Consider the following 23,191-nt stretch of genomic DNA (forward strand, 5'->3'; position numbering starts at 1 on the left):
CTACTGCTTGGACTATGCCCGCCAGGTTGGTGGTACATCTCTGTTGACCTTACGGGATCGCTAACGGATGAAAAGTGGCTACACAAAGCAATAAAACCACTGTTGAAGGACCAATCGATCCAGTGAACAGATACACTGCCAACTATACTATACCTCTTCAATCATTCCCGGGCTTGCTAAGCAACTTCGAGCTACGTCCGGATCACGGAGAAAAAAGCTATATTGGCACTGGCCGTTTAGCCGGTAGGCGGGCTTTAATTACAGGCGGTGATTCGGGTATTGGCCGTGCGGTGGCTATCGCATTTGCACGTGAAGGTGCAAACGTGGCGATCAACTACCTTGACGTGGAAGAACCGGATGCTCAGGAGGTCGCTTCAGTGATTTCATCATCCACGCCGTCACGCCTCATTACTCTTCCAGGAGATCTGCGAAACGAGACTTTCTGCTACGATTTGGTTAGTAGAGCTGCTGAAGAACTCGGAGGTCTTGATATACTAGTCAATAACGCCGCTTACTCAAACATCTCCTTCGATATACGAACGCACTCGATGGAAAGCTTCAATCAGACGCTCGAGACAAACATCTATGCCCCATTTTATCTGTCAAAAGCGGCCGCAAGTATTCTTCCTGCCGGATCTAGTATCATTTTTACAGCATCTGGCATCTTTCAAAGTCCTGGCCCTGCTCTCGTGGATTATGCTTCCACGAAGGGGTTCATTGTCACACTGTCCAGAGCCTTGGCTGCACAACTCGCTCCGCGTGGGATCCGGGTCAATGCAGTTGCCCCTGCACTGGTTCTAACAAATTTTTTGTCAACTCAAGGGATGACTACTGAGGCAATGCGAGACATAGTTGAAGCAACCCCATATGGAAGAGTCATTCAGCCGGTTGAGTTGGCTCCTGTCTATGTAGGCTTGGCTGAGAATGCAGCGACGATGGTGAGCGGCTCCCTTTGGTCAGCTTCTGGCGGTCAGGGTTGATAGCCAGAAGAGTGTTGCATGACTTTCGCAACAAAGGGGTCAGCGGGACGCGATATATTGTGGTCTTCACCACGTTATTTACCATATCCAACTTCATACATACGTAGACAGTATTCGAGACAGTGGTCCTTGAAGTTTTTCTTCACATCTTTCAGTGGTTCTTTGTTCGACGCACCTCGTCCCAGAGCCGTAGTACGGAGTGGATCACAGTACTTGGCTCATGGGATGTCCCCGGCATGAAGATTTCAGTGTGCTTCAATCTCCAGAAAATGAGAACTCATTTTCGATGGACCCTGGTTGTCTCCGCAATTGAAATTCTGGTTGATTTAGCATCAAAACGTATCGTTATTCCAGAGCTCAGGTGTTCATCCACGAGCTGTCGTAGATGTGGAGTCACAGTCCTTAACTCCGACTCCGAGGACATCAAGGACATCTCCATGGAGCATTCTTGATTGGCGGGCCACATCAACCAGCCGACGTAGGATAGCCTCACTGAGTCTAGCGATCCTCGCATTCGCAAATGCACAGTTCCAGCTGGGAGATACGCGGCCTGATACGCACGAAGGTCGTGAGTCCAAGACGCTCTTAGCATCGGGTTGCACAGCAAGCGCCTCCGAGGAGATAATGTGGTCATTCGTGGGAGCAAAGTGATTACCTCTGTTGAGGTAGAATGCAGTGTTTGACAGCATTTATACTGCATTCAGCCTGTCGCTATCGCCTCGAAGAGCTTCTCGCTGTGGAAGCAAAGTTCATTCGATAAACAGCGTCTCCATATTCATATCAACGATGACCTGTGAGGCCGAACGATTCACCGCTGCAAATATTCCTCCTCTTCGTGGCTATGTGGTGATCGTAACTGGTGGTAAGTCTCATATGCCTGGACTGGCCGTACTCTACTAGATAAGAACCTTTGCTGACAGGAAATTAAATTGAACAGGCAATGCTGGTATTGGCTACGAAACAGCCCTCCAACTTGCGCGCCATGATGCCCGCGTCTATATCGCAAGTCGCTCCGAAGCTAGGGTAATGGAGGCGATCGCAAAAATGCGACGAATACAACCCTCAGTGGATGTTCACTTTCTCAAGCTGGACTTGCAAGATCTCAACAGTGTGAAAGCAGCAGCAGCAGAGTTTGAGAGAAGGGAGACGCGACTGGACATCCTGATCAACAACGCCGGAGTATGACATCGCCGAAGATAGAGAATATAGTGCTAATGTCCTTCACAGATCATGGCTTGTCCGTATGAGCATACGAAAGATGGACATGAGGTTCAATGGCAGACCTGCTTCCTTGCTCATCATGCCTTCACACTCAGTCTTTTGCCGATAATGCGACGGACTGCACAGCAGAGAGGGAGTGCACGGGCTGGAGTTCGGATCGTGAACGTGTCTAGCGATGCTGCTCTCTTCATGGGACCTGACACCATACAACATGACGATACCAATTTGTCAGGTGTGACCGGAAGTCTAGCTCCGTGGTAAGTCAACCATCTGTATAATCTCAACCAAAGGCAGCGGATGGATCTGTTGTTGTCCTAAAGATTTTGTACTGATACGACTTAGGAGGCGGTACAGTCATTGCAAGAAAGCGAGTATCATCGCAGCAAAGGCGATCAACACCAGATACGACAAGTACGGTATCGCAGCATACTCTCTCCATCCAGGCGTGATCAAAACAGGCCTTCAAGCTCATGATACAAGCTTCCTAGGCACGATAACACGCGTGACCATGAGACTGACGCCTACATCCACTGTCGAAGAGGGTGCACGTAATTCTCTGTTTGTCGCCACTAGTCCTTTGGTCACGGATCATGGCGGTAAATTTTATGGTCCTGTCGGAAAGCTGAACCATCGAGCAGAGAAATTAACCAGTGACCCAAAGACTGCAGACATGTTGTGGGACTTGGCGGATCGTCAGCTGAGGGACCACGGATTTGCGTTCGATCATTGAGGTAATGCACGGACAACAGCAAGTATGCATGGTTTCAACCTGCTGTAAAGAGCTATTCTGCCGACGTTGTGTACCAGTGAATTAACAAGCGAGAGTGTTTGGATTCTGGGCCAGGGATCTGAGATAAGATGGTTTATATAATAACAGCATTGCTGCAAAGTATCGTAGATGAACAACAATAGGAATAGCATCAGGCGATCAACATGCACTTCGAGAGAAGATCTGTCTGGCTGCCGTCGACACGTCAACACATCATGCATCCTGACCTTCCGATATGTTTCGCAAATGCAATTCCCAAAGCTCCTGAGGAAGTATTAGCAGAAGTCGTATAGTGGGTACCTGCCACTGTATCGCTGTTCAGTGGGGGTTTCAAGCAAGATTTGCCCATCAGGACTTACCCAATCTATCACATCCTGCGAATTGATCATATTATCGATAGCATTCACCTCTACATCGAGGCTAGTCGGTACGAAGAGAGCATGAACCGCCTCCAGTGGACATTCTATAGAGGTTAGCCTTATGGGTTCGTCGGTGTTGAGACAAAAAGGGCTGAGGGTGAATTACCTGGTCGCGCGATTTGGGGCTTCCGACTCTCAATCACGGCCGTCTGACTTCCACCATATTCAGTTCGTGCAAATTCCTGATACGCGACTTTTGTGAATAAAGGCGCGAACTTGCTGAGCATTGTTGACAATATATGACGAGCTTGGATCAGTTGCTTCGAATCGTCATCCGACTCATTCCATGCACGAGACGCATTGTAAAGAGCTTGAAATAACCTTTCTGAAGTGTACTCGGTATGACCGGCTTCGTTGAGTGGCATTGTTCCACGATTAAGTCTGAAATCGAGCTCCAGAGACACGATCATCGCTGCATGGAGGAAATCATTACGTTGTAAAGACGACAGCCACCAACGCTCGCGGCGAAGAATGTGTCCTTGTTGTTTTGCTTGATGTATGGAAAATTGATGGGTTAGTAGACTCATCGCTGCATCAATGCAGGACGAGGCCGAGTACGAGAAGATGTGGTCATGTCTCGACTTCGTCATAGATCCACGGTGAAGTATACACCTTGCTTTGTGATAGAGCACGTCTATGAGGTATCGTCGAATGAGAAGAGAAGAAGGCACAGTGATTGATTCTCCAGGACTTCGCATTCGGAGTTGTTCTGGTATCAAGGCGTACGCTTGGTTGAGTTCTTTATCTAATTGGAGGATGTTGTGATATCCTCGTGGTCGCACAGAAGTAGACTCACTCACAACTTTCGCGAAAACACTCAATAATCGGCCTTTTGCAATGGTAAAGGATATTGGGGTATAGTCTCTGCCTGGTCTTGATGGTGGCAGTTCGATCGTGTTTCTGTCAAAATCTCCATCAAGAAGATTTCGAGGCAGAAGCGTGTCACATTGATCCTCGGCGATCATTCGAGGTAAACTAAATTGAGAAGCCACTAAGGCATCCATCTGGAGGATAATGGCCCAGGTTCGGCGCCTCATCTCCCCTTGAAAACACGAGAGTTGAGGATACTGTGCTGGGTCACGGTGATAACCAGCCCTCATGGCCAGACGAATGATAGTGGCTGCCATGATCCAAATGCCGTCGTCAAGCTCCATGCTGCGAACAAACTCGTACTGAAGATTCAAAAGCAATGCCTCGATGGTATAGGCACTTGGCTTTAAGTAGTTCGAAAGCAAGAGACATTCTGTGGCTCGTCGATGGAAATTGTACATGGCGAGGCTTGCGTTGCCTAGCATGGCCGGCACAATGTCTCCCGTACGTAAGTATGATGACATACCTATTGACATGACAGAGAACAAAAGACTGACCCACGGCAGGGTGGCAGCAGAAGGATTCATCCAGAAACGGTGATACTGTTTAGGCATTAGTGTATTCTCATCATTTTATGGTTCAATGCGCTCACCTCGATCTGGAAATTTGGTGCATGGATCACAACTTCAGACACGTCAACGTTGTCATTCGACTATTGAGCAACACAATAAGACTCACCAATTGATGGATCTTCGGAACTAAGATACCGCGATACCAGACGATCGACCAATATTTTGGCGGGCATTGAAGCCAGTATATTTTCGAAGTCTGGCGGCCGGAACAGACCTTGCAATAACAATGGTCCCGCAGGTTCTTGTTGATCGCAAGAACGAGTGTTTTCAGAGGCGGCATTCTCTTCTAGTGAGTCCTTGATGATGCCAATCTGTACAAAGTAATCAGTGGTGCCTTTCTGGGCGTGGTGTGGCCAATTTGTGATGCTTACCTCATCGCGTACCGTCTCCCAATGTGCCGCGGAGAAGTAGACCACTTGATCGTCGTTTATCTTCATCTGACCGACGTTTTGAGCAAGCTCATGTTGTCCCGAGTCTTCAACTCCAGCTTGAACCTGCGAAGTGTTGGACCATGATTGATCTCTAACTTCTCGAGTACTATCTGAGGAATTGCTAGAATTTGCGTGCTGCCCAGCTGCGAGAGAGGCGACGAGTTTTTCCAAGCGACGGATGCGATCCATTGGATTGTTGACCGGCTTGCGCACTTTCGGAATTAATCTTTGCTGTGAATTTGATGTGTAAGAGCAAGGAACGCTCCGGGCAGTACAACTGCTGCATGGCTCATCGCGATCACATCGCAATCTAAGGCAGTTTTAACGGAAGGATCGAAGCCGCATAGGTGTCTCTCACTTTTTTTGCCTGCAATAATCACATGATAGTATGCCTCGATAGCGCACTGTCGATGACTTTGTACAGGGTAACGCTGATAGTGACTGCTTGTCGCTCGCCTCCATCTCTTGCCACATCTGAACTATCAAGGGCGACGTTGGATGGTCAGCAGTATGATGAGGCTCTATTCTTCAGAGCTCGTCTTGTTGATGGGTCTCAGGGGTTTATAGCACAAGACTGAATGATCGGCTTCAAGTGAGGCCGACAGACGTTGCGAAAGCTTCGGATACGGTCACGTATATATATATTCGTAGTCGATTTCTTACCTTGCCGAACCACGTGCTAGTAGGCTTTGTCAAGACGATCGCGTGGTTCCGTTGAGATATGGTGGAGGACTTCTGAAGCTTGGCGCCTAGAAAGTGTTCAGCAGGCATCAACGTTTCTCTGTTCTTGGCTGACAAAAGTACGGCATTTCTCGTCTTCGGCAAGTCGAACATGCTAGCTAGTGGAGAATTGTTTGGAGGCCGGGTTGCCTGAAATTTCATCTTTAAGCCCTTCGTTCGATGCATTTGTGGACTAAAATTCGATCGTCCGCTCGCTGACATGCAATTGTGTTTTATCGCATGTTGGTTTGCTCAGCTCTGAGCTCAAGTTGAGTCTTTCCTCGCTCTGTCCCCGTTCTTACCAAGATTAGCCTTTTGCTTCTGTTGAAGAGTATACAGTTCATGGACACTAGACAAGGGCGTCACCAGCTGACTACATGAGTCATGGCAATTGTACTCTTATCGTGTCTCAAGATCGTCTTGGACAACAGCCTTAGCATGTACCGATAGCTTTGCACTCCATCATTGTAACGATTGGGATCTAGTCCATCGACAGAGTCAGCATACACCAGCAGTGTGGGCAATGTTTGGAGTGGGACGCCGCCGAAGAAGTGACGGGTGGCCAGGTAGTGAGCTCTGAAATTACTGTGCAACGCAAAATGCTACATGGGCAATACGACGACCAGTGGAGACGCTCAACCAGTTCCACGTTAATCTTACGCCAGACCTTATATCAGAAGATTGTGGTACTTCTAATTCACTGCCTCGTTTGCCACGTTCTGGTATTGGGGGCGGTTGCTAATCTTCGCCGCTAATTTGTTAAATCGACACAATGTGCTTCATTTGGAACAAGCTCGACTGCATGCTGTTAGAACTCAAGTGATGTATATGGCATACATACCATCGTTCCAGGAGAGGCAGCTAGAGACGACTGAATACTCGTACGTGGAGAGTGCCATATTCGTGAGCTTCTACTCAAGCCCTGTGCTCTGCCGATTCAAAGCAGGTGATGTCATTCGAGAGCTTACCCCCGCAGCTGGCTCACTGTGTAAGTGGAAGCGACGACTAATGACATTACAACTTTAAGCTGTGATTCAACATATAAGATCAACCTCACAACAAGTAGAAGACTGGAATACCCTCTCGATCTATAATATCCGCCAGCCAGATTCCGTGACAGTATGTCGCATCTCAAGTATTATGCTTATGATGGCGTTGGCAAACGAAATCGCGAAAGGAACTGGTACAGCCAAGCTGTCCGTGTAGGTGATCGCATCGAATGTTCTGGACAAGGTAGCCTCGCCGACTTGTAATACCGCACATACTGACATGTTCTCAGGTGGTTGGGATCCTAGAACTGGTGACTTCAATACCGAGATTAATGCTCAGATAGCCCAAGCATTCTCCAATGTGGATCTTTGCCTCAAAGATGCTGGTGGACAAGGCTGGTCCCAGGTCTTCAGAATCAACTCATACCATGTACCCGTGAACAATGAAGCGATCAACGCGATGACTCGCGAGATGAAGAAGTGGATGCCAGATCATCAGCCGCTATGGACTTGTGTCGGAGTTCAGAGGTTGGGTGAAGATGATATGCGTGTTGAAATCGAAGTGGTAGCTCATGATCCGGAAGGTGCGGGTAAGAATCCATGATCTGTGCTCAACAGGATCTCGACAAGTAGCGTGAGAGTGCTTTATCGTGGAAATTATAGCGTCGCTGTGGCATTGTTTCGCGATCTCGCTATCGCCTCAGCCGGAAAATAGCATATATCAAGTTTTCAGTTCTCAGCCACGATTCTGTGCTACAACGTTGCTTTGTGGATTTGTGTGTGCTCGTAGCCGTAATTGAAAGAGCGTACTTGGTGGTAGTTTCGAGAGTGGCAAGTTTTGAGTACTGACCACCCCGTTGTTCTCGGGATCAGAAGCTTGTTGTGCCGCTTGTGTCAACTCTGTCAATTTGAGAGCTTTATCATTCCAGCACACCTCTAAGACCATTTTGTTCTTGATCAGCAATCCCCGAAAGAACCACCTCAAGTCATAAGAGTTCCGGCCTCATCTCCCGGGGTAAAATTTTTCAGGAATCGAGAACATCATGATTGGTGTCGGGTTATTAGCGCTACCGACGTTCTCTTCCAGTGGTTCGGCAGCTTCGATCTTGAGCAATCTTGCTTTTGCAGAGCCACTCGAAACAAGGGCAATCATCACGTGTCCAGCCAACTGATTCTCCACCATCAGTGAACGTCTTCTTCACTTGCTTCTTAGTTTTGAACTTAATAGCTATCATAGCTCGTTGTGATTTGAGAGACATGGCACGGTTCTGGTGGATGGCGGCATCAGGATCCGGGAGTTCGATTACCTGTACCATGATGTCCGAGCAGCGGTGATGAATAACATAGTCAGTGGTGGGGTACTATTACGTTAAAAAGCCGTGTTTTCACCCATCCCTTTCGGATCCACTGAGGCGTAATATTGACCACTTTTGTGTCGAGATTGTGTCCCACCAGACCAAGGGAGCTGGGCAACACAGTAATGAGGTCCTTAGAACGTGATTAAATTGGCTTTATTTCGTTTGCGAAATCACTTTTGTTAAAACCAGTTCCATCAATCCAGTAGAGTTCTATTGAAATCGGCAATTTGAGTAAAAGCAGCAATTCGACACCCATCCTCGCTTAGCAGTCAGGTTTCTCCCAGGTTTGGAACCTCAAAGAAGGCGCGATATTTGATTAAGGGTCATCGCCATCACTATTACCACGTGAGTTCGCGCGTCTCACTAATCCCTGAAAGCGATAAGATTCGAAAACTGGCTCCGGAATTCAATGTGAGCTCGGTGTCTCATGTCCTCCTGCAAGGTCGAAACAACAAGAAGTGCACTGGCAAATGTCTCTGCCGTAGATTCAGCCGCTAATTCACCGAGAAGCCACTAATTTTTCGGCGGAAAATACAATATGCTGTGATTCTGGCAAAGTGGCTGCTCGACACGATGCATCAGAGCTCAAAGGGTAGCAATTATTCACTTCAGTTACCATGGAGAACAAGCTTTTCGCTCAAACAACCTTTTCTTCACCCTGCCGAAGTGTCGCCAGCGATGTCTGTATGTACAGTGAAGCGGCGGCACAGCATTTTCACAGCTTTTCATCATGTAGATGCATATCATCCACTCGGTGATAGGTCTTAATACCGCGGCGGTAGGAGATACTGACCACTTGCATCTTGTTATGCCAAAAGTCGGGGTCTTTGTTTTCAGCAGATCAGGAAAGAATAAGAACACTCTTTCTACGTCGTGATTCCCTTCATCCTACCTTTTCCTCAGATCTACAACACAAGTCTACTGATCAAGACAACACCAGACACTGACAGCCGACGCACTAACAAGCAAGCAAAGATGGTCAAATCACTACCTTTCGGTGACATTCAAGTCCCGTCACCTGGCTTTGGTGCAATGGGCATTAGCTTTGGTCTTGGTAATAACATGAGCCTTGAAGAAGCCGAGCCAGTCCTACTGAAAGCCATCGAGCTTGGCTGCACATTCTGGGACACGGCTGTAAGTCATCTTTGCGGCATTACGCAGTGGCATGACGTTGAACATGTCAATATAGGTCGTGTACCAAGCTGGTGTGAACGAAAAGCTGCTCGGTGACTTTATCAGAAAACATAATGTTCGAGACAAGATTTTTCGTGAGTACTACTAGCACAGCTGATAATGCAGAGGCGAACAATGCTGACCACAGTTCAGTGGCATCGAAATGTGGTTTCGATTGCATGAATGGAGGTGATGGCAAAGTCACAAACTCGGCAGCACATATCAAGGAGTACATTGAAGGTACAGTCGAGAGACTTGGCTTCGCACCAGATCTATACTATCTCCACCGCATCGATCAAGTACGTACACGACTTAGCATATGAGTCCTGCATTGACTTCGCTCAGATACTTCCCTGGAGGAATCAATACCTGCTCTAGACGAAATCAGAAAGGAGGGCAAGACCAAGTTCATAGGTCTTTCTGAGTGCTCGGCAGCGACATTGCGGAAAGTGAACTCGAGTGGGTTGACAGTCCAATTGAACCACGTTCTACTAACATCTCTTAGTTGCAAAGTTCGATGCCGTCCAAGCAGAATACTCCGCATTTGAGACATTGCACGAAACAGACGGCTTGGTAGAGACAGCCAGAGAATTGGGCGTGGCATATGTGGCATACAGTCCACTGGGTCACGGCTGGCTCGTAGATGACTTCCCATACAAGTCTCCCGTTGACTTTGCACCAAATGACTTTCGACGCACAGGTATGCTTCTTGTAGCCTTCCCTCAAGCGTAAAAGCTGACACTTTGACCTTCAGCCCCTAAATTTCAAGGTGAGAACTTCTACAAGAACCGTGCTATCCTCGACGATATCAAGAAGATCGCGTCTCGGAAAGGGTGCAGCTTGCCTCAGATCGCTCTTGCATGGGTTGCGGCCCAGGGAATGATTGCGATCCCTGGCACGACAAAGTCGAAGCGCCTTGAGGAGAATTGGGCCTCACGGGAGATCGATTTGACGGAGGAGGAGCTGCGAGAGATGCGCCAGGTCGTCGATGCTGCGAAGCCACACGGTAATAGATATAACGAGGCTCTTCAGGCAATGGTGGGCCATTAATTCATAGGGCCCTTGACACTGTTTTGTGGAAGCAGAGTGAGAAGATGCTTCGTCAAATATGTGCGCAATACGACTTTGATGTTCGCCTCAAAACGGTGCTTGATGGTTTGCGTGCTTACTCGGACCGACATACGGTTACGATAACACTTACGACAATCATTTACTAGGGCGCAAGTTCCCACACAGCTTTCGTCGCGAATCTGGCTTTCTTGTCGTAGCTGGGAGGGGTAGGAGATCGTGGAGGTATTGAGCTCATACTGGAGTCACGATCTTTCCGTTGCCTGCAAGATTTGATCAATCTAGGTATCCATCGTAGCCAGCTGAAACTTGCACCCCAGGCGCCGCCAGCTACTGTGATGATGATTGTGATTGTCAGGAGGATCGTGGCAGTGACGACAGCAACTTTCCAGTTTGGTATAGCTTCTGGGTTGATCTCTTTGGTGTTCATGCCGAAGATACCAGTAGCCAGACTCAGGGGAAGATAAACAGCCGCGAGTCGGGTGAGAAAGATGCCTTGCTTCGCTTGTTTGACCGCTGCCTTGCTCTGTTCCAGTGACTCTCTCGCTTGCTCAACATTGAGTTTTCCATGCCGGATAGTGATTAAATTTGCATAGAGTTGGATAGTTTGCACCGCAAATTGGTCCAAGTCTCTTACCGAAATTGCGTGTCTTTCTAGTCTCTGTACGATTGATTCTCGACCATGAATTTGGGCTTCTAGTGCAGGTCTGAAGTGGGGATGTGCGTTGGCTATCGTATAGTCGATCGTTGTGCGAGTGGTCATCAGTCCTACCCTGATAGCAGGCAGTGAGTCTGGCATGAGAATTGTGTCATTGTTCATTTCGATGGCACTAAGGTGCTGGACATGCACAGTGGTACCCTGTAGATCAACGTGTATAGCCACTGCGGACATCACATGGAACAACAGCCCTGGACATATACATCCCGAAAATTTGGTGAACAAGTATTCGTAAGTCCAGGCTGATAGAGACATATATTGAAGAATGCTGTACAGATTCGGAATGCCAGGGCCATAATACGGCAATTTCAGATGACAGCCGTCAATACCGTAAGGGAAGCTCAGTGAGGGCATTGAGGCACACCCAGGGCCACCATCCAAGCATGATACCGGAGCATCGACAAGGAAGATATCTGTCACTGAGTCAGTATCACAAGAATGCCCTAGTGTGAGGCTCTTACACAAATGTGCCGTGACTCGATAATACGACATTCTAGTGCTAAAATTGATCACAGGATCTGTTCCAGTCGCGCCTCGCCGCCAGCAATGATTCGTGTTGCATCTCTGAATATTGTTTCTCGTGATTGATACCTCTTGGCAGTTATACATTCCATCTAAGCAAGCCCAAGAATCCGAGCCGCTTGGTAGTGGCAATCCACCTCGTGCCGGCGTTAAGCAGAGAGATGCATGGTGTACGAGAAAATCTAAATCGAGATTCCAAGTATGGCGAAGTTTCTCGAGGTCGGAAAATGATGCATTCTCGATAATAAAGATGTTCGGGCTTTGTAGCAACCGTGATTGCAGATGCAATAGGAGCTCGTCCATGCCGGCTAATGTTAGGACAGATTGCAAATCCGTATGCCAGTATCTTGAAGCATATGGACCTGCAGCCATCAGATCTCGCAGATGTGAGAGATTTGGTTTCTGTAATGGATCCGTACGTGTATGTCCAGGGCTGGCAGTCGTGCCGGAAAGAGCATCATCCTGTCTGAATGTAGCCATCGGGGCAAAGATTCGGATCGATGTTGTCCTCTTCACGGCTGTCTTCGATGAGCATCAATGCTGAGGAGAAAGCAGAAGCTTGCAGAGCCGAGTAAGCTTTTCATATCTAGACACTTTGCTGTCGCGGTGGAGATATAGACAATATAGCTTCGTAGATGATGGAAGGTTCTTAGTACGACACGACCGTTTTTAGAAAAGCTGCAGTTGTACACTGTAATCCCTGGAGGCTATCTGCCGACTGATTCAAGGTGTAAGACCAAGATAGGAGAGTCCTTCTGCAGATCGACCTTATAGCACGGATGTATTTCATGGCTAGTTCTGTTCGGCCAAGCGCCTCAGCGCTTGCTAATCACTAATCTGATTAGCTCGCACAGAGCACGATTTGCACTCCAAACTTCAAAGCTTTCGTGGGCACTGTGTCACTTTGGCTGGCAAATATACCACGTCTTCGAGTCACAAATCTCGGTTAGGGTGTTGTTCAGATTTCGATCACGCCTAGCCGAGGTCGTCATAATCGGGGAGTGGCGTGAACAAGGCGTTCTCTTGTATCATTTCGTGAACCAGTTCGGCAATGCTTAAACAAGAACAATCGCTTCGCTTGTTGGGTCATCGAACGTAGGCTGGTGACCTCGTTTGGGTACTTGCAGAACAACCAAAAAAAAATGGATGGCGTTTTGTCTCTTCACAGCACAGTCCGGGAGTTGAGCGATACAGGGAAGCAAACTGAGAAAGATGTTGTTCTATGATGCAAGACGAAGATGACTCCCAAGTTAGCTCGAGCGGAAAAACTTGGCCACGCTAACTTTTATGATCGCTGTATAAGTTCGGTGCTTTGGCAAGTACGCGAGTCTCTAAGAGTACAATCTCAGATTGGAACTGATTGGCACTGCAACTTGCACATGAGTGCCTCGGACACAACCACCAAGAAAGGATGGATTCAATCAGTGAACTTTGCAAGCAGTATCAAAATGCGCTGAGAACATTGGGTATCAAGTACGTATTTGTCTAAGGGTATCTTTGAGGTTTCAACCTTCTCCATCATGTCCAGACTGCTGGCTGTTGTTCGAGATCCTGGCAGTCGTTTTCCCCTCGTCTTCTATAATGGTTTTGTCAGTGCTATTGACATTTCCGCCTGCCTTCTCAGTGGCCAAGGACTCTTCTGCATTCGTATTCTCTTGTGGCATTGCCTGGCTCTCAATTTCGATTCCATTTCCACCGTTAGACCTCGCGGCCGAGCCAGGACTGACACTACTCAGCCTATCATCCAGAGAATTGATCGTCGTGGCTCGGAAGCGTGCGCTAGACCAGTTCGTCGAGGTGGCGTTCCTGTTGTCGAATTCTCTGACTCGAACAGGTGACTCTGAGATCATTAATGCGCCTCGCACCGTTGTAACTTCGTCCGCTGGTGAAGTCGCGTGAAACTGATCAGAATGGAGAGGGGTATCATCAACATGAGCATGACTGGTGGCGTCAGTTGTAGCATTTCCTGGTTGAGCGTGAGCTTGTGGAGGTGGCGTCGGAGTAGCAGGTTCGTGCTGAGTGTCTTTCATATCATCCGGACTCCAGGTCCTTGCTCCACGTATTGGCGCTGGAATGACCGTGACTGCTAGGCTCCCTCTTCTCGAGCTCCTTCGATCGCGACTCGGTGTCATACTTGGCTGTCTACTATTCTGTGCACTTTCCTCGAAGATTGTGTTCGTGACACGTGATGGCCTTGGCTGGGCAGGAATGACTGTCACCGGGATTGGTGGGCTTGGACCAGTTCGTGCTCGTCCAGCAAGACGACTGCGTTGGGCAACAGTAAAAGCACCAAGCCTGTCACGCAGATTATGGTATGTTTGAGCGGGAGAGCGTCGCACATTCGAGGCGGCCATTTGTGCGGCAACTTCAGCAGGAGGCTCGGTGCGTTTACGCTTGAAGGGATTTGGGACTGCCTGCCAAACCTGTCGACGCGAAGCATCGTCTTTTCTTCGAGCTTCTTCAGGTTGGCTCTCAGGCAGATTAGCCGTCTGTATGGGTTTGTTGGCGTGTGTTGAGCTTTCAGTTGTTTCAAGTGGCGCTATCTGCCCATTGATCTGCACAGAAGCTTGACGCGATCTGTGTGCTGCAGCTTCCGGTATAGCTGGAGGTGGACTAGAAACGTTCTGATAGCGGACTGCATAAACTGTACTTGCAGCACTTGTGGTGTCGCTCCTGCTTACAGGCGTAGTCGTTTGCGGAGGCCCTGCCATGTCCCCATTTGTAGTTGGTCCGTCAGGCTTGTGAGATTTGCGACGATCCATCTTCTCATTCGCACCTTTGTTCTTTCGAAAATGAAACCTCGGTCTCACGGCTGGAATCGGCATCATAGATACCTTCTTCTCATCATTGCCGTTCCAGCTGCTTCTCTTTCCGAATCCGAAATAACGCGATGTATTACTACTTCTTCCTTCAGAGCCCATGTCGAGCATTTCATCACCATCGAATATCTCTCGTCCCAAGATGCCATCCTTCATCTCGTCTCTTTCTAAAGCCTCTATCCTCTCAACCCATTCCCAGACCACCACACTTGCCGCAGCAGCGCCGACCCAACGGATGTACTCACCCCATGTTGCAATACTAGGTTGAGAGACATCCAAAACAAAAAAGACTACAGGTATCAACACCGACGCTAAACTCAAAATTGCAACCAGCAGGATATTCTTCATCTTCGGATGCCAGAAGGCAAAACGCCTCTTGGACAACGAGTAGTAAATAACACATGACGCGTAAATCAGCGAGATGGCCATCTGGAAAAGATAGCTCAGTGCAGGTATCGCGTCTTGAAAACTCCTTGGCCTTGTGAGCGTGGTTTGACTGACAAAATTTTCAAGGATACTGAAGACTGTGTCGCAGGTGACCATGGCAAAGCCAAGCCATTTGATTGTAACCTTCTCTTTGTGCCGTGGAAACAAGCGAATCAGAGTCTGAACCTGCGCCAGCCAGAGAAACGTGTCAGATATGACTCGAACCACGCGAATCTCGACACTTCCAATCACATCGTCCACCAGGTGCTGCGAATCCATAAGTCCATCATTATATTGTCTTTCTGCAACACGGAACGTATCAGCCGTCGCAATGGTCAGCGATATCGCAACAGTTATGGCAGCCACTTTCTGCAGTAGTGGTCTTCTTCCAACTCCTATGACTGAGGAGCTACCCGATCCAGGCACCAGACTCCTCAGCCCTAAAAAGCTGGCACCACCACCTGGTCCGCCAACGTAGAAAGTTCTCGGGGTGATGAATATGAGAATCACCAGTATGTAGCTAATCACTGTCGCAGTCGCTAGAGCGTAAATGTTCGGCGCGACAGAGGCATAAAATGGATCATTGGAATGGACCACAGTACTATTTCCATTCTTCACATGGTTAAAGGCTTCGCTGTCGCAGGCGGCCTCAAAAATGATGCCATCGTCAAGCACGTAGGTGTAGGTATCGTTGAAGGAAAGGATGCCGCCACTAGGAAGTGCAATGGTACACAAGGATGATACAGCATCGGAGGAAAAGGTTGCTGCGGCATTGGTAGCTGTTATTGGTGTGGTTGGTGTCGGACTCGCTGAGATTTGTCGTATGACCAGGCCATTGCGGATCATATCCTGTTGGTTGCAACGTATTGTCGTCCTGATCGATGTGGTTGGTAATGCTGCCCTTTGCGCAGCATCATAGGCTCGTCTCGCTTGTCTGCTGAGAAGGCAGCATGTCAGATAATTGGTGTGTTTTGTAACGTGCTCGTAGGATAGTCGGTTAGCGTGAGGATACGGCGCAATGGTCGTTGGCGACTAGAAGGGTAGGGAGAAAATGAAGACCTAAAAGTCGCAGGCTTACGGAAGCTCCAGGCTGAGTTTCGCTTCCGGATTCGCGGGGCCCAGAGCCAAGGTTTTCGCGATAACCTTAACCATTCCAAGCTCCCTTGTGCTGGTGATAAGGCAATGCACCAGTTCGCTGTGCGTTACATGAAATCTCAATATTTTTCTGCAACTAGTTCTTCACAAGAAATCGTGACCCAAGTTCTGAAAGTCTCTTATACACGCAGCAATGGTGCGAGAAGCAAATTTCGACTCTACAATACTGTGTCCGTACCGCGACCAGTCGCACGCTCAACCAATTCACTTCTAGAACCCGGCCGACTCCATTCCTCGACTGGACATGATGTCAGGTCCCTCAGTCCTTCCATGTCTGCTGCTGTGATATCCTTTCCAGCATATAGAGGGACGAGAGACGTAAATTTTAGAACAAATGCTCAATCTCATGGCCATTCAGTTGCCACTCACTGATTTCCCGAATTGCCGAATTGCAAATCTTCCACGACACATCTCCTCCTTTCAGCAGCGAGTGCCATATCTTCTCCATTCGCTTGTTGCCAAACTCCTCAAACTTGAGATGCGCCCGTACCTGTCGCATGATCGAATGCACAAGATGCTGTCCATCCCTCTTTACCAGGAGGAACACACCCTGGAAATGCTCTAGCAGCGTCGCGAAATCAGTAGCAACGTGTGCCTGATTAAGAAACGACTGGGGTTTGTTCTTCGCAAGTGCAAACGTAGCATTATCGTCTGCCACCAATGCCCTCCACGAGCGTGCATTCTCTAGCATCTGACTGAACCTCATTCTCATGCTTTCGTGACTGGTCCCTGCGATCGGACTACCTACTGAAACGAGTGGTCTTTTGTTCAGTTCAGCGATTGCCTTGACCGTGGCCGTCTTCCTAGCGCCTGTTGCACCATTGAAGAGGATGAGTAGTGGCTCTCGCCGGGTTTGCTCGATTCTCTTGTCCTGTGTGTCTTCTTGCGATATGAGCTCCACTGTGCTATCGATTAATAGGCTGAGCAAACCCATTCGCTTCGGATTGCTGCCTATCAAATGGTCCATCGGGTTCTCGATGAACACGATAGGTTCCAGCTTGCCAACATCCACCCAAACTGTGAGAGACCAGACATAATTCTCGCCAAGCTTATAGCGAGACTTGCACCATGCGTTCAGAGCGAGCGAGCGAGTAAGCTGGTAATGCAGGTTTCATTAACATCAAGTACTACTCATGTGCATCGAAAAATTGTCGTCGCTTTTCCTGCTCTTCAGCGTTCGATCTTCGAGTTGGCGTCATCAGGAAGAGAAGTCGCGTTGCATTGTAGATCTCTTGACGCTTGACTGGAATCGGCATGACTGTATGTTCAGTGTAACAAAAGAATTTCAGAAAGGCTGTACCCGTCCTTCGTGCCTGGAGACAATCGACTACGACACGTCCATCAACCTGCCGAACATCAGCTATATTCGCTGCACTGTGAGGTGTTAATTTGACATCTCAGTGCTACTGTCCTCTCCAGATGCCAAGCCATAACAATTGCCTGTATATTGACAGTGGTGGTAGCTCTGATACACTAGACTCTTCCGATCGCGTTCAATAGCTTTTCTCACGATGCCCACGTCGCCAAATATTTCATCGTACTTCAATGGTCGGTAATCCAGATTTGCTATACTTGGGAAGCCCTGAAAGTCGATAAAGAGAAAGCGGTCCTCGTAGCTACCAAAACTGTATCCATCGAACCCATATGATTCGAACTTGAGAGGCAGATGCTTTTCTTCTCTCTTTTTTGCGTCAGAGTCCGGCAGCACAACCTCAGCATAGTTCTCGATAACTTGACAGATATGGGAAAGTCCTCTGATTTCGGATACCACGAATGAGCCTGTAGGGAACAATGTCCATAGATGATTGAAGTCAATAATTCGCTTCCCAGCCATGTCTCGCACGGTGTGATTGAGCTTCCGCAGTACAACCTGCATCACCGCGACAAAGGTACGAAGCTGTTTCTCCATGACGGATCCCAATCATCCATGCTTCAAGATTTCGAGTACTCTTCCCTGAGCGAAAAAAAGGTCACTAGATGGTGGGATGAACCTCCATTGCTCAGTAACGTGGTCTGGCACAGGTAAATGTACACTAGCCAGTGCCGGTCTTAGACTGTCGATGAGTGTCTTACTAGCCACATTTATGGCTGCAAATTTTGTGCTGTTTACATTAGCGTCATGGAACTTATCATCAACGAGAAGCCGAATGATGCAGTCTTCCGGTTGTCTCGCATTGCGCAAGAATGTGTTACTCTCCTTCATGTAGAACAAGACATCGACAAGGGCAGTGTTGTCGCTAAGCTCGGCGAGTGTGGCCTTTGAGACGCGAGGGCAGATGACGGAGGAGACATTGAGGTAGTCTGTGGGTGGAGTTCAAAACCAGTCGGGCCAGGGCGGCAATTTTCGTGTGGAGGATGTGTAGCATCGGAGGCAATATCCATATCTACAGTTATTGTTCTCGATGCAGAGTACGTCGCAACTTGGCTTGTCTATACAGTCGGTCGAACAGAATCTTGGTCAGACAGACACGGGATCTCGCGAGCATCACACTTGCAATCTCACGACGCGCGCGTGCAGGATTGCTTTTCTTACGATTTTATAAAACATGCCTTCCAAATTTGTAGCACTTCAGGCTGACTCTCTGAATCTCTGCGCTCAGCACGTTCAACAGGCTGCAGTGAAGGCATACCAATAAAGACTTGAATATGCGAGCGGCTTGCATGAGCGTTATCGACGCGTCGCATTGTCTTGTAACCGCTAGGACAACACATCGAAGACATGCAACCTAGAGCCATCTTCAGGTCCAGTCAAGATTCAATCCTGTGGCTAAGCATGAGGAGGCAACAATGTATGAACAGAATGCAACTACCGATTGATTATATGCTTACCGATTAGTTTATGTGCACAAGTCGTACTCACAAGAATGTTTGGTACTGAGAGCGGCAAGTTTCAACACGTTTACTCTAGCGCAAGAAGGGTGTAAAGTACATGGAAGAAGCTCAAAGATCACTCAATCAATATAAATGCTGGAGTATACATGAGCAAAATTACTCTGTCATTAAATAATATGGCTATCTGTTGCCAATATTTTGAGCTCATGCATCATTAAGCGTGTCTTCCTCTTTCCATGATATTTACTCTGGCTGTGGCGCATAAGGACCCGTGGTAGGGAACTCAATGGTGAAGCCAGTATTGTTTGCCCATTGCATGCTGTTGAACTCGACTTGTCTCCACACGACTGGCTGAACCTCGCGTGTCAGATCAACCTTGGTCAACGCGAAGCCCCGGACTGGGATATGGTTGTTTCTTGCACCGCCGACACCGTAGAAGTCCCAGTGCTCCATAATGTGAGTGCAGTTGTGTAGCATGGCAAGACTGTCGATTCGGTATAGTGGTGGTGCGGATAGGACGTTGGCAACATATGTTACACCATCTGGTTCAACGAGCGTGCCGAGCTGTAAAAAGTTAATTACGAGAACGTGACAAGTCTTGTGATAATGCATACTGCGTCTCCTCGGAGAGAGTTGATGGAGTGACCATATTGCTTGTACTCCTGAGCGGCGAACAGCTCCTCACCAGCAAGTCGTGCATCAGTGAGGTTGGCCTTCAGCTGGAAGACACGCGATCTCTCCTGAATATACAAGGCCTGCTCGTATGTGAGGCAGGTAGTGCTTGGCTTGTTCCACTTTTGCCAGTTGCCCCAAGGAATAGCGACAGCTGAAGTGGCGAACAAGAATACGGTTGAAAGCTTCATGTTGAAGTTGGTGTTGTGTTTGAGCGAGTGATGGTAACAAGATTGTGCTATGGATGGGAATGATCGTGGCTAGAATAACAGCGAGAAAGCACTTGTTATAGGTCTTCTGCTTAAGCTAAACCAGAAGTCCGACCCTGCTTGAGCTGTACCTTGCATGGCTCGACAGTCGGCCCATGTGCTGAAGGACAACCAGCCTCCATGCATATATCTGAGTCGTTGCCGTCATCCAGGTGGTTCCGAAGCTCAGCAAAGCAAGATCTGCTATTGACAAGCTTTCGATTGAGCAAAATTATTGGCAGCATTTCCTGGTACATGTGCTTAACTTGCTCGCCAGTGAGCAGTAGCGCTCACCCTAAAGTCGCTTTTGGCTGGTGGATAGCCGAGTCGGACTTGGTCAACTTGGCATGATCACAACCCCGCGGGCCAAGGCTCGCTTTTCGATCTATCCTGTCTTGGCACCACACGTCGTTTCCGGTCTTCGAAAGTTTGTAGTCAGTAGCGTCTCGGTCGTTCCTTGAACATTTCAGCCACTTTGGTAATCATTGTGGAATCATGTCCGGTGTCGAATCGCGGAGGCCTGGAGCTCAAGCTTACGGATGAGTCCAAAAACAACTCGTGAGTTCTGGGCTAGTAACGGCCTTGGTCGCAATGGAAGCTGTAAACTTTGTCTTCCTTGACGTCATGCGATTTTTGATGGGGCGTTGTCGGATAGCTGGGACATTGAGATACACACATTTTCCAGAGGCATGGCTATCAAAATCGGCACCTGCCATCAGACAGTGACTTTCTCTGTGTCTTGCTGGTTTCGCTAATCGATTTGTGCTACACGAGCTGTGTTACTCGTAGCGATCAGCGACTCGGCCAGCATGCGTGGTGCGACAAAATTTCCGGTGCAGCCAAGAACAACACCTGTCTGACATGGATTCAGTGATTTAGGACAGCCTTGGCCGGAGACGACGAATAGTCCACAGAGGATTGGTCAGATAGGTAATCGCTTCACCAATGTGCAAACTGTTTTACGCCCAGAAGGACTGAGATTGTTCACGAGTAGGAGGCCAGACTGCGCCTTCTGGAAATGCATTGATCCGAAGGACTTTCTGTATGTGAGATTTAGGCTCCGAAGGCGAAGTCTTCCCATGCCTAGGAGTACTCGAGAACAACCATCATCAGGAATGCTTCGGAATATCTGCTTGGTCATAATGGGATCGCTCGATAGACCTTTCCCGTTTTGGTTAGGTGAGATATTCCATCAGCTCCAGTAACGGATGTTTGGTAAGCTCCACGCGGAACTTGAGCTTTCATTGCGACCGCCAAGTTTTTTTGAAGTTCATCATCACTCTTGACCAGAAGGAGTGCCGGATGTGGTACTGTAATCTCAATCCAGATCTCTGTGTCCGGTGTCAAGCAGCTTGCAAAACGGCCTGACACCGAGTATGACTGTCGGGTTTCATATGACAGGAAAAAGTACTTCCTGATGTGGACGTGCCACTTGTCGATGAGGACGAAGCGTGGCAGCTAATCAAGGAACGGCAGATTTGACTAACTGACTTCTCTAAGGAGCGTGAAACAAAGTGTAACAAAACAAAATTGCAGCGTTCCATCATGGTTGGAGGTCATGGTAGTGTTCCCAGATACAGCGAGTGTATTTCGTTCGAGCAAACTCGGTGCAACCTTGGCGAGTGACTTCTTCCAGCCTCACGATTTGTTCTAGTGTATGCAAACCTATCACGAATTCTTCCCTCGATTCTTTCTACTGAAAGCTAAACCTTCAATGACTTTTTGCACGTGTTCGCACCGTGCTTTGCAGGTTTCCAATTCGGACCATCTTGGACGCACATCATGCCTGGATGAGCCAAGGTGACAAAGCGCTCAGTCATACAATCCTGGCGACTAACTACATACTCGAGGATTGATTTTACAACTCTGCAACGCGCCCGAAACCCGGTTCTGGCATTATCCAAGCATAATCCCGAGGTTTAAAAGGGCATTGTGGAAGTTTCACTACCCTAAACAGAGGTCGCAATACCTTCGTGATGTTTAAGGGCCGGAGGCTGTCGTTTTGAGTTGTATCTTACTGATTAGTACAGAGTACGATCAGAATATATTGTCAGTGGTGTCAACCTGCTCTTTGTCGTTTTGATGTGATCGATGTGCTTACCTACTAACTTTCGAATACGAAATGGTTTTCTGAACTTTTCAAGGTTCCAACGCTTAAGCTTACCCATTAGGCATTACTTTTGGCATACTTGGTTCATACCTCACGTATTTCGATGATCGACAAATCGAGAGTACTACACCAGCATTACCAACGTCAATGTCTACTCTGCCAGAAGCATGATCGGGCCTGTACAACTGTTGTTGGAGCAAACGGAATATACTGGCAGTGTGCATGCTATATTCGTCTCTGGTGTCAATGGTATCGACTACGGTGTTCTGTCGCAGGTGCTCTATGAGCAGAAAGCATTCTGTGAGACTTCCTGCGACTGTATCGCTCTTCTCGACCCTATATCATCGATCAGGTGGATTCCTCGAGTGATAAGAATATTTTCGCTTATTTGGCGATGAGGATGCACTACCACATGAGCTACATCTGGATTTTGACCTGTCGGAATTACCAGAATGGCAGCGAGTTCTTACATACATCATCGAGCGAATACTGGAACGTGCCGAAGAGCTGGTGAGCGCGATCGGACTAACGCAATCCGAAAGAAGGCTTCTGACAGTCCTTCACACAACACCGATTGTGTTCCCACCGTTCTCTGCAGGCTCACGTTGCAGGTATTCTTCACTGGATGGGCAAAGTGTCGTGCGACCGAGACGAGTACCCAGGTGAGAAGCCTTGTTGGCTGCAGAGATGAATGCACGAGCCATCGACCAGATCATCGAGATCGAAGATGCATTCGAGCTGAAGGTAGCAGCTCCAAGCAGGAATTGGGATTCTCAAAATGCAGCAGATGTGCTGCCGGTATCTTCCTACTCAGCAAGGGGATCCTCAAGGACAAAATTCGAAGTCTAGGCTAGGCCACGCGCAAAATATGCTCTGATCTAATCCTTAGGAATATCGAATGCACCAGAGAATTTGGTGTGGCGTTGAGGTTATTGACACAGCAATTCGAGATACCTTTTTTGCGCCTGAAACTTAAAGAGTGTCCGATGGCTTGATCATGACTCTCGCAGCTAGTCCTGCAGCATTCTAGAAATCGGTGTATGGAACAACGAGACGACAAGCAGATTCAACCGAGCCTCATCGCGCGGTCGAAACTGATATGCGCTGTCGCCCTGCCAA

At 48.3% G+C, this 23,191-nt stretch overlaps 8 protein-coding genes across 8 annotated transcripts; 3 read left to right on the top strand and 5 right to left on the bottom strand.

Moving 5' to 3' along the window:
* Positions 1-1,766: 1,766 nt before the first annotated feature.
* LTR64_008625 (uncharacterized protein) lies at positions 1,767-2,931 on the top strand (the record flags this gene model as incomplete). The annotated part of the gene is made up of 4 exons (XM_064902936.1): positions 1,767-1,842; positions 1,918-2,159; positions 2,208-2,458; positions 2,544-2,931. 4 exons carry the CDS (start codon positions 1,767-1,769, stop codon positions 2,929-2,931), a joined length of 957 nt encoding a protein of 318 aa, XP_064750588.1.
* Positions 2,932-3,183: 252 nt separating this feature from the next.
* Positions 3,184-5,451, bottom strand: LTR64_008626 (uncharacterized protein; the record flags this gene model as incomplete). Its single annotated transcript, XM_064902937.1, has 6 exons — positions 3,184-3,234; positions 3,330-3,433; positions 3,496-4,134; positions 4,186-4,725; positions 4,938-5,142; positions 5,203-5,451. 6 exons carry the CDS (start codon positions 5,449-5,451, stop codon positions 3,184-3,186), a joined length of 1,788 nt encoding a protein of 595 aa, XP_064750589.1.
* A 1,359-nt stretch (positions 5,452-6,810) lies between these two features.
* LTR64_008627 (uncharacterized protein) lies at positions 6,811-7,575 on the top strand (the record flags this gene model as incomplete). The annotated part of the gene is made up of 2 exons (XM_064902938.1): positions 6,811-6,970; positions 7,262-7,575. 2 exons carry the CDS (start codon positions 6,811-6,813, stop codon positions 7,573-7,575), a joined length of 474 nt encoding a protein of 157 aa, XP_064750590.1.
* Positions 7,576-9,304: 1,729 nt separating this feature from the next.
* Positions 9,305-10,552, top strand: LTR64_008628 (uncharacterized protein; the record flags this gene model as incomplete). The annotated part of the gene is made up of 6 exons (XM_064902939.1): positions 9,305-9,463; positions 9,519-9,597; positions 9,656-9,805; positions 9,848-9,961; positions 10,008-10,202; positions 10,257-10,552. 6 exons carry the CDS (start codon positions 9,305-9,307, stop codon positions 10,550-10,552), a joined length of 993 nt encoding a protein of 330 aa, XP_064750591.1.
* A 163-nt stretch (positions 10,553-10,715) lies between these two features.
* Positions 10,716-11,780, bottom strand: LTR64_008629 (uncharacterized protein; the record flags this gene model as incomplete). Its single annotated transcript, XM_064902940.1, has 2 exons — positions 10,716-11,701; positions 11,750-11,780. 2 exons carry the CDS (start codon positions 11,778-11,780, stop codon positions 10,716-10,718), a joined length of 1,017 nt encoding a protein of 338 aa, XP_064750592.1.
* A 1,535-nt stretch (positions 11,781-13,315) lies between these two features.
* Positions 13,316-16,207, bottom strand: RIM21 (pH-response regulator protein palH/rim21; the record flags this gene model as incomplete). Its single annotated transcript, XM_064902941.1, has 2 exons — positions 13,316-15,989; positions 16,134-16,207. The coding sequence occupies 2 exons, from the start codon at positions 16,205-16,207 to the stop codon at positions 13,316-13,318; spliced, it is 2,748 nt and encodes a 915-aa protein (XP_064750593.1).
* A 328-nt stretch (positions 16,208-16,535) lies between these two features.
* Positions 16,536-17,177, bottom strand: LTR64_008631 (uncharacterized protein; the record flags this gene model as incomplete). Its single annotated transcript, XM_064902942.1, has 1 exon — positions 16,536-17,177. The coding sequence occupies one exon, from the start codon at positions 17,175-17,177 to the stop codon at positions 16,536-16,538; it is 642 nt and encodes a 213-aa protein (XP_064750594.1).
* A 2,108-nt stretch (positions 17,178-19,285) lies between these two features.
* On the bottom strand, positions 19,286-19,905 carry LTR64_008632 (uncharacterized protein; the record flags this gene model as incomplete). Its single annotated transcript, XM_064902943.1, has 2 exons — positions 19,286-19,606; positions 19,657-19,905. 2 exons carry the CDS (start codon positions 19,903-19,905, stop codon positions 19,286-19,288), a joined length of 570 nt encoding a protein of 189 aa, XP_064750595.1.
* Between the last annotated feature and the right edge of the window lie 3,286 nt (positions 19,906-23,191).

The sequence above is a fragment of the Lithohypha guttulata genome, assembly GCF_036872675.1.
Source record: "Lithohypha guttulata strain CCFEE 5908 chromosome Unknown scaffold_11, whole genome shotgun sequence".
Classification (NCBI taxonomy): Eukaryota; Fungi; Ascomycota; class Eurotiomycetes; order Chaetothyriales; family Trichomeriaceae; genus Lithohypha; species Lithohypha guttulata.